General features: G+C 43.1%; 1 protein-coding gene across 2 annotated transcripts in view; it reads left to right on the forward strand.

Annotated features, from left to right (window-relative positions):
* The window catches only part of ARHGAP6 (Rho GTPase activating protein 6), an 83,369-nt gene extending 73,954 nt beyond the window's left edge, over positions 1-9,415 (forward strand). Inside the window, exons 10-12 of one of the 2 annotated variants that reach the window (XM_024756969.1) lie at positions 2,550-2,818; positions 4,649-4,729; positions 7,428-9,415. In XM_024756969.1, the coding sequence (XP_024612737.1) occupies positions 2,550-2,818; positions 4,649-4,729; positions 7,428-8,113 (1,036 nt within the window). In that variant the 3' untranslated portion in view covers positions 8,114-9,415. The remainder of the gene's footprint in view (positions 1-2,549; positions 2,819-4,648; positions 4,730-7,427) is intronic. The other variant, XM_024756975.1, reaches the window with a different exon arrangement.
* The last annotated feature ends 406 nt before the right edge of the window (positions 9,416-9,821 follow it).

Below are 9,821 nucleotides of genomic sequence, written 5' to 3' on the forward strand. Positions count from 1 at the left end.
CCTCACCTCTGCTGGATCAGATCCCATCACAGCCATGATCATGGAGGAAAAAACAATGTGACAGCTTCAGTTATTTTTGTTATTGCCGTTATTGTTCTCTGTTTTGTTTTAACCAAACTGAATGCTCTCACGAAGCATGCTGCCTTTTTAATACCCCCAGCGACATGGACTTGATTTCCCTGTCTGTACACCAGTCCAAAAACAATGTATTGAAGCAGCTCGCAAAAATATGTAAAGTGGAACAATATCATAGTAAGTAACTTGAAAGGCCAGGGAAAGGAAAGCATGGAAAGAGTGATAAGGTAAGATGGAGTTGGGGTGTGAAACACACAGAGGCTTCACACAAGCTCCAATGTCACACAAGCTCCAATACGCCAACTCGAGTGGAGCCCCAATTCCTCAGAGCCTTTTAGCGGTCGTTGCAAAGAGAGATACATTCTTTATTTCATGACCCGTGGTTCTATGTGGAGAGAGAATTTTTACCTCCAAGTAGGTAAAAATAACCTGCTTGCCTGGGAGAAACCCAGATGTCCCTAGTACTGAGATGTTCAAGAAATTTCTTTCATGACGTGTTTTTCTTTATGCACATAACTGTCGGCTGAATCTACAACTTATCATACTTTGCTCAATATATGCTCTTCTATATGTTTTGTAAGACAGAAGAGCCAGCTATGAGACCGAACTACTGTGGTCTCCATGAGCTACGATACGACCTTTCCAAAACTTTCCTCCTATTGTAAAGGGGCCAAAAAGCATTCGAAGCCCTGATAGTTATTTTGTTTTGGCAAGTGAATTGACTTGACTCTCTTTAAAACAGCCCATAAAATAAGGCTTTATGTGCCCACTCTTATCGATATAACACTATGATTATTCTTGCCGAGTAGACATAAGACATTTTCATTAATGAATGGAAAACTGCCAACTAAACAGGGAAGACAACCGAGATTAGCCCAGCAATTTGATATCTAGCCCTGGTCAGAACGTAGGACCCTGATTCCGAGCTGAGCTCTGTGTTGCTACCAATTCAGCACGTTCGTATTTTTCTCATTTTCATAGTAAAGCATCCTCAACGAGAGTCGAACCCCATGACGACAGACAAGTGTCCATTTGGTTTGTTTTGTGTCCCCTCCACTAGAATTAGGGAGGGTTCCCCCTTTAATTACATGGTGGAGGTTAAATCGTTTTTTTCCCCCACTTCCCAGCAGAAGTAGTAAGTTCCTTTTGTTTTTCCTTCATTCACTGGAGGCCTAAAGTTTCGTGGTTGCCCTCTGGCTCTTTCCCATAAGGTTATCGGTCATCGGTTTAAACAGGAGGCAAGGAGAGGACTGTTTATTCCATGTGGGTAAGAAATTCCCTCAGCTGCCTCGGTGACAGGGAAAGCATGACACAGCTGCTGAGATGCTTTCCCCTGGCACTACCCCCTGCTGGAGACCACCGCGAAGCTAGACCCCCTGAGAGCGTCCTTCCTCCGTGTTGCATGCACAGAACCCTTTGGTCAGGAGAGCCTTGCTCGGGCATGGGTTTACCTTCTTTAAGATCACAAAGGATTTGTTTTGAAAAACTAAACCAAAAGAAAGCAAAGACAAGTAAAGAGAAGTGAAGTGGGGGAGCGTGGGTGGGGGGGGGGAAACAGAAACGGGTTTGGGAACTTGTCATCAATCTGTGATCATTTCCCTTTAAGATGTCAGGGCCACTGTTTTGAGGAAGGTAGAAAATACAGATGTTCCCAGGTAAGACTTCCAACACTCTTGTCATGTTCCTGATGTTCTCATCTTCCTGTTCCGCTCACTGTTTTCACGGTTATTTCTGTTGCTGTGACAACTCATGCACACATAAACCTTAATGGATATGCTAATTAGTACGTTTTATATCAATTTGTAAAAGCACTAGTGCCTTGTAGAGTCTTTTTAGGTGTATTTAAATACAATGGACTCTCGTGATGGTCATGTATTTATCCTTTTAGCCACCGTTTTAACCATGAAACAGTTATTCCCATCAGCAGCAGCATCGTTGTTGTCCTCGTCCTCAGGAAGGATGGATTCACTTACACTAAGTATCGGGGTGCGGGGAGAAAAGGTGTCCGTAAAGCCATAATGAACTACACGTAAAGTTTCAATCATAGTTTTAGCTGAATTATTTTTAATTCAGGATATTGAGGAAAGTAAAAGAGTTATCTACAGTTTTTCCCTACTTAACAGATAGTGAGCATCAGACTTTAATTTTTAAATCGAAACAGGGATTGATCCAACGGGCATTTCAGTGATGCACCTTGGAGAAGACAGGCATCCATGTGTTTCACCCTCCCGCGCCCCACTTCGCCTTGCTGTTTCCCGTAACATCTGTTGGGTTTTACTGCCATCTGCTGGCCACTTCATAGAAACGCTTTCACCTTATTGACAAGGAGTCTTGGAACCTTGCTCAGAAGCTCTTTTTGTTTCAGCCCGTGTCCATGCATTCTCCTCCTGTCCTGTGTGAAACCGTCGGATTGTTTGAATCTGGTCGCTCATTGTTAACACACTCACGCACCTGTAATTGTCTCCTTGTGCCAGAAGCCCTGACATGCTGAGGTCGGAAGTTTCCTTTTCCATGGGAGGAAGGCATTCGTCCACAGATTCCAACAAGGCCTCCAGCGGAGACCTCTCCCCTTATGACAACAACTCCCCAGTGCTGTCCGAGCGCTCCCTGCTGGCTATGCAAGAGGACGTGGCCCCGGGGGGCTCAGAGAAGCTTTACAAAGGGCCAGAGCAGTATGTGCGGGTGGGCCACTTGCCATCTTCGAAGTCGAGGGAGAGTTCTCCTGGACCAAGGCTTGGGAAAGGTAACTCCACCAGTGACTTTGATTGCATGTGGCCTGATGTGGGTGCTTTGGACCTCCTCTCCATCCCTTCACCATTTCAAGTTTCTCTAATTCAATGAGCATTTACTGAGGACCTGCCAAACACCGACTCTGAGTCTGAGTCCCTGCAGACCCAGCTAGCTGGGAAGCAGTCTCGAGCTCTGGCAGCCCCTGACATTCCCAGCTGACTTTTCTGCTCCAGCATCCGAGGAACTTTATGTGTCCTGGCCTGTGGGTTGGGGTGCATATTTGTTAGGCTAAGATGTCACCGAACCATTGCTGTTAACTTTTATAAAAGGAACAAGCTGAACTTACTATATAACAAGCTGGCATGTTCCAAAGAGGTCTCCATGGGAGATGACGTTTTTAGGCAGAGTAAGCTTTCCGTGGTCAAGTACATTTGGGAAACATTGGGTTAACCAAGTTAACGGTCTCTCTACTGTACGAGTTCTCAAACTCTTTAAAGTGCTAGTGGGCACCATGGATTTCCACAATGGGAGGGAGGGTATGGGTTGCAGCTTTTCTCAAATTCATTTGACCACCGAATGTTCGGTTCTGTTCTCTCCCTCCACAGAGTAATTCCTCAGGGTCAGGACTCAACAGGACACTTTTAAAGTAATAATTGGAAGACACGGTACAAATTCTTACTATTTTATCTCAAATTTATAGTTTAATCCGAAGAGCCACTCTGAAAGGGCTTTTTTTTTTTTTTTTTTTGGTGTTTTTAAGCACAGCAGTTTTTTTAATTTTACAAATATTCGTGTCAAAATGTTTTTTTAAATTTACAATGAAAACAGTAACCCATGTTCCCATCAGGCATAAAATTTATTTTTAAAATGCGAAAGTATTTGCCTCATCTGTAAAATGGACTCAGGGTCATCTCTTCAGGATTAAATGAGAGAATGCGTATGAACTGCGGAACACAGGGAAGCATCCAGCAGACGTTTGCTTCTAGAAATATCATTATTATCAGAATTGTAGTGAGGATTAAATGAGACGGTGAAAACACCTAAGATAGTGCCTTAGGCTGTAAATATTTACAGACAGACTAAGGGGATGTATGAATAAACACATGCAGGACTGACTCTGTTGCTGCCAGATAAAGAAACTATAACTATTCCTCTGTCTGTATGTTAATGCGGTCAGAGCTGTTGCCACCCGTCACAATTCTACTCGTTTCCTATTGCTGCCGTAACAAAAGACCACAAACTTAGTGGTTTAAAACAACACACAAATTTATTATCATACAATTCTGGACATCAGAAGTCTAAAATGGGTCCACAGGGCTGTGTTCCTTCCGGAGACTCTAGGGAACAATCTGTTTCCTTGCCTTTTCCAGCTTCCAGAGGCTGCCTGCATTCTTTGGTTCCTGGCCCCTTCCTCCATCTTTAAAGCCAGCAACGTAGCATCTTCTATCTTGCCTCCCTCTTACAAAGACCCTTGTGATTACATCGGGCTCGCACGGATAATCCAGGATCATCTCCTCATCTTAAAATCCATAATTTAAGCACACCTGCAGAGTCCCTTTTGAATATAACATCTTTACAGGTTCTGGGGATCATGACACGGACATCTTTGTGGGAGTCCTTATTCTGTCTACCACAGCCACCATAGAGAAAGAGCCTTTTTGTAAACCTCAAATAGAATAAGCGTCTTAAAAGGCAGGTCTGCATCGTATTCTGCCTTGTATCCATCACAATCTCGAATATAGTACTTTGAGCAAAAGAGATGTTATAAACATATTTGTTTATTGATGTTTTGCTCTTCAGTTTGATTGTGAGTTACATACCTTTTTTATACACTTCTTCCTAGATATGGCAGAGGAGGCTTTCAATATCTGGGGAACTTGGCATTCAACATTAAAAAGTGGATCCAAAGACCCAGGAATGACAGGTAAAAGATAATTTTTTAAAACTGGTATTTCATTTACTTTTTAAGTTAATTTCATTTTCACCTTACTATCGTCGTAATATTGTTTGGAAAATGCTGGAAACAGAGAAAAAAGGGATAAAACTATACTTATCCTTTCCACCAAAGTACATCAGTCTTTGACTTTATTTCGTTTCATTTGCAAGAGTTTTTAAAGGTAGTTACAATCATTCTCTCTGTGTACCTTTATGTGATTTGTTTACCGTCCATTCTCCAGTTATTTTCCATTATTATTGTTGAGAGCCATGTAGTATGCCAGATGCATATTCGTAGTTTAGAGCCCAATGCTGGGACAATGAGTTGTTTCCATTTTTTATTGATGTTGTGATAAGTTATGATGTCAGGGACCTCTTTTGTGTAACTTTTTTTTTTGGTATTTTAAGTTTTTAACAAATTCACAAAATTTCAGAAAGCCAGTTACAAATCCAGAATAGTAAAGTGGGGGACTTCCCTGGTGGTCCAGTGGTTAGGACTGCAAGCTTCCACTGCTGAGGGCCTGGGTTCAATCCCTGGTTGGGAAACTAAGATCCTGCAAGCCGCGTGGTGCAGCAAAAACAAAAACAAAACAAACAAAAAAACAGAATAGGAAAGTGGGTCACAAATGATGAACCTTTTCAAGAATTCAGAGGTACGGTCACTTCACATTCCACAGAAGATGCGTTGTCTTATGCCCCATAAGCTGTAGGTGGCAGTGCCATTTCACTGTACTGTCCGTGTCACCTGAACCTCATTCCTGTTGCAAATCACTGCGTTTGCATTTTGGCTTCCTTAAAGAGCAAAATTGTATTATTTTCATTTGCCTTTCTTTCTCACCAGTATTTTTTCATTTTTCTGTTGATCAGCTCAATTTCCCCCACTGATTATCAGTTATGTCATCGGCTATTTGTGTATGCTAGTGTTTTTTAAATTGCTTCTTACAAACTCTTCCTGTCATAAAGACGTTAACCCTTTGTCCACTTTGTTTGCCACTGATATTATTATCCCTTGCAGTTTTTTCCCCTTTTTGGATATCTGAAATTTTTTCAATGTTTTACATAAGTAAGTCTATCACTCTCTCTTGTTGTGAATTATTTCACAAAATTAATCTTTACTTTTACTTAAGCATTGGAGAGTCAGTCATCTATGCACTTTTCCCTTTCATAGTATTCCGTTATTTTAACCCTTAATTCTTTAATCCATCTGGAATACATGTTAATATATTGCATGAAGTGTGTAAATTGTTTTGTTTTATGGTTTCTCCCAAATGTGTGTGTATGTATGTATATGTACATGTGTGTATATGTTCCCTTTCTCATTGTTTTGTAACACCTCCCATATTACAGTTTTAAAGCGTGGTACATTTTTAATTTAATGGCCTCTAATCCAGTTTGAGTACTGATCCATTATCTAACTACATCTCATTGTATCCCATGAAGTGCTTTACTGCCTTTCCCCCCAAGGATAAAGTATTCCACGATATTCTGCTCTGTTTTCCTTCGCTGTTTCAACTCTGATCTGTCCCTGTATAAATGCTCATATGCCCCTCTCTCCCCAAAATGATCTGCTCTCTTTCCCTGCCTACTAAAAAGAAATGAGAGGACAGGGCAAATCCATAGGAAAAGGGCAGCCTGGGGACATAGGCCCCAGGAACTCCTGGTTTGCTTGTGAAATGCACTGTTTTGCTCTCCTTTCAATTTCCTGAGGAAAGTTGTATTAGTTAGGGAAGGCTAACTGCTGTAAGAAACACCCCCTCAATGTCAGTGGCTTAACCTCTCACAGGTTGATTTCTCCCTCACTGCCCAGTCCACTGTGGATTGTGCAGGGCGATTAAGGGTGGGAGTGCTCTGTTCCACAGAGTCATTCAGGGGCTCAAGTTCCATCTAGCCAGTGGCTCCCCCATCCTCAGAGGCTGGAGTCTTCCGTGGTTTTTCCATCCTGGGCTAGAAGTTAAAGGAAGGGAGCAAGCAGGAAAGACTAGGAGTGCATTTGGGTTTTTGTTTGTTTGTTTGTTCATTTTTTTATTAGACCAGGCGTAGAAATGGCTCGCATCACACCTCTGCACATGTGTTAGCCAGACCTCATTTATGTGGCCCTCCTAACTGCAACGGAGGCTGGGAAATGTCATCCAGTAAGGAAAGGGGACGATTTGGTGAACAACGAGCCAGTCTCTCCCACAGTGGAGGTGGTGGAACGTACACAGTGGCTGCTGTCTTCATTATCTTCTGGCACCAAATGAGGCACTTCTGATTCATTTCATTATTCCTACAGCTTTAATTGACACAATAGAAACATGGAAACATTTGTGTCTCCTCTGGATTGCAAGTTGCACTGAACAGGAAGGGAATGTTCCTTTCACCTTCTAGGTTCAGAAAAGTTTTCATAACCACGCAGAAGGGGGCTTTCCTAAAACATAACTTAGGGCCAAGACCTATCCAGTTGCATTTGACAGCTAACCTGTCGGAGTCCAGGCATCTGTCTTTGGAGCTGCTTCACGAATTGTGCCAGTAATCAAAAAGCACTGCACACGTCTCTTACTAGGAGGTCTTTTACTTTAGGCAACAACAACTAAGCGTGTCGGCGCTTCTTCAGTTTTTGAAGTTGGCGGTAGGAAGGAGATAACAGGGCATCCCGACAGGGGTTCTACAAACCAATTCCATTTCTCGTCCTTCTCTCCGGCTCCCAGGTTCCTACGGAGACATTTTTGAAAGCAGCTCCCTCCGACCGGGGCCGTGTTCTCTTTCGCAGGGGAACCTGTCCCCAAATTGGCCCCGGTGGCAGGGGAGCCCCATGGAACTGGACAGCAGTGCGCAGGTCGTTGGCAGGACTCAGACCACGAGCACCATCGCCCAGTGCAGGGCGCACGCCCCCGTGGCCCGCGTCTGCAGCACGCCCCCCATCAAGGGCGGCGGGGGCGGGAGGCGCGCGCCAAGGCCAAGGCCGGAGCCGTGCTGGACCGAAGACCTCGCGGAGCGCGAGCCGGAGGCGGCCTGGCTGCAGAGGAGAGCCAAGCCTCTGCACCAGAGACCTGCAGAGGGTGCCAGGCGCGACAAGAGGCCTCCTCCTCCGTATCCTGGTCCAGGGAAGCAGGCCCTAGCATCGGCCCAGCAGCCCGCGGAGCCGCCGCTGTGGAGGCCTCAGAGGCCAGAAGGAGGCTCGGGAACAGCTTTGGAAGAGGGAATCCAAAGAGCCGAGCGAGAGCGTCAGGCCGCCCAGCAGAAAGCGAGCAGCGCCTACCCCAGTCCCGCCAGCGATCGGAACAGTAAGACCTCGGGGGAGCCCAGCTGGCTCGACTGGCAGAGGGAGCGGTGGCAGATCTGGGAGCTCTTATCCACCGACAACCCCGATGCCCTCCCGGAAACGCTGGTATGAGATGAGCCCTCCATGCTCAGCCCTCACGTCCCAAACAGTCTTCTTCCACTCGGTAGGGGAAAAAGTGGGTGTTGGGCAATTGGGCACTTACTTGTTTTTCTTCTTTTACACTTAAAAAAAAAAAATAACACGAGAAAAGTCAGTTCACTTAAAGATATAGAGCACTAGGACCCTGGCCATTTATAATAAGATTCTATTACATAGCCAGCCTTCAGAAAAAACAAAACCAGAAGTGGATGCTAATATCCAATCTAAAAGCTATTCACATTGGCTCTGTATAAGATAAAACTCTTGCTTTGGTATAGCTTAATTGTATTTATGTGTCTTCAGTTTTGACTCTTGTATATTCTGTAACAGATTATGTATGATAATCCTATATGTTACATTCACAGAAAACAGAAGGAACACATTTTTAAATCACTTATTCTAAGTAATGAGATTCTATAGAGTGTTCTAGAATACGCACAAGCAGGTTTCTGTGCTTTGGCCATAGCTTGTTAACTGGGGACAGCCCTTCCTTCGATGCCTGAGGGAAACACTAACAAAACAAAATAAAACAGAATATGAGAAGCCATATTTTTCTGTAGTAGTGAGATACGAAAAATATAGTCACTGAATGCTTTTTCATATTGAATATGTTTTAAGGAAAATATTAAATTTGGTACATTATGGAATATATTTTTAGAATCTGTTCAGAAAGAATTCAGAGAGAAAGGCCGTGCCTGACAAGGAAAGAATAATGAAGACGTTGTCCTTCCCATTTTAGGTCAAATTCAATTTTATATAGACCATACATAATATATATTTATAATGTACGATTTTTATGTATTTTTCAAAACTGCAAACTGGAATCCAACTATAAAGTGTTTGAGGGTCAAAAGAGAGTATTCAAGTTACAGAACATGGTTTTTCCTTTTGCCCCATAATCAGTATTAACCAAATTATATGCAGTGCTTTGTGAAGTAAATCATATTTGGAAAAAGATTAAGCTCTGTATCTGCATTGTGCCAAAGGCTGAGGAAATGTTTTCTTTGGTAATTTTATGTGTAGTGTAAAGCGTTCCTACCACAGTGCGGTAGTAAATTTGAAGTTTTTCAGCTGCAAAACAATTTTTGGCCAGCAGGTGGCAATTCGCTTCAGTATTTTATGAAAATTTTTTTTCACTTCATAAGGGAATGTGTATTATAGAAAAAGATGTTTTTTTTTTTTATATAAAACATGCTACTCTTAATTTTCATATTGGCGATGACATTTTCACTGGTGTTTCCTAAACTTCTTACTTGTGCCATAATGAATAAAAAGTTAAGCAAAGCCTTCGTTCCCTGGCATTAAATCTAGTGAATGAACTCGCACCCCATTCCAAACGTACCCTTCCCTATCCCCAAGTCCAAGTGTAATAAATACTGGCAGTGCTATACATACACAGCTAAAGAGCTAGTAAAAAATATCAGGGGGCTTGGGGACGGAACCCGGTGACACTGAAGCAAGTGAAGGCTGATTGTCACTCGTTTGAAACTCAGTTGTCGATGAGGAAGTGGTTTGCTCCAGGATGGGAACTCAGGTTTCCCACCTGCTGGACAGGTGTTGCCCAACACAATCCTTGTAAATTACATCTGCACTATAGGCCTTAGATGCTCCTTTTGCTTCCGGGCTGAAATAATGAAGTCTAAAAATGCTATCCGATGCCTCTTATCGGGGCAATGATAAG

Source organism: Neophocaena asiaeorientalis, unplaced genomic scaffold, assembly GCF_003031525.2.
Source record: "Neophocaena asiaeorientalis asiaeorientalis breed wild unplaced genomic scaffold, Neophocaena_asiaeorientalis_V1.1 scaffold812, whole genome shotgun sequence".
Lineage (NCBI taxonomy): Eukaryota > Metazoa > Chordata > Mammalia > Artiodactyla > Phocoenidae > Neophocaena > Neophocaena asiaeorientalis.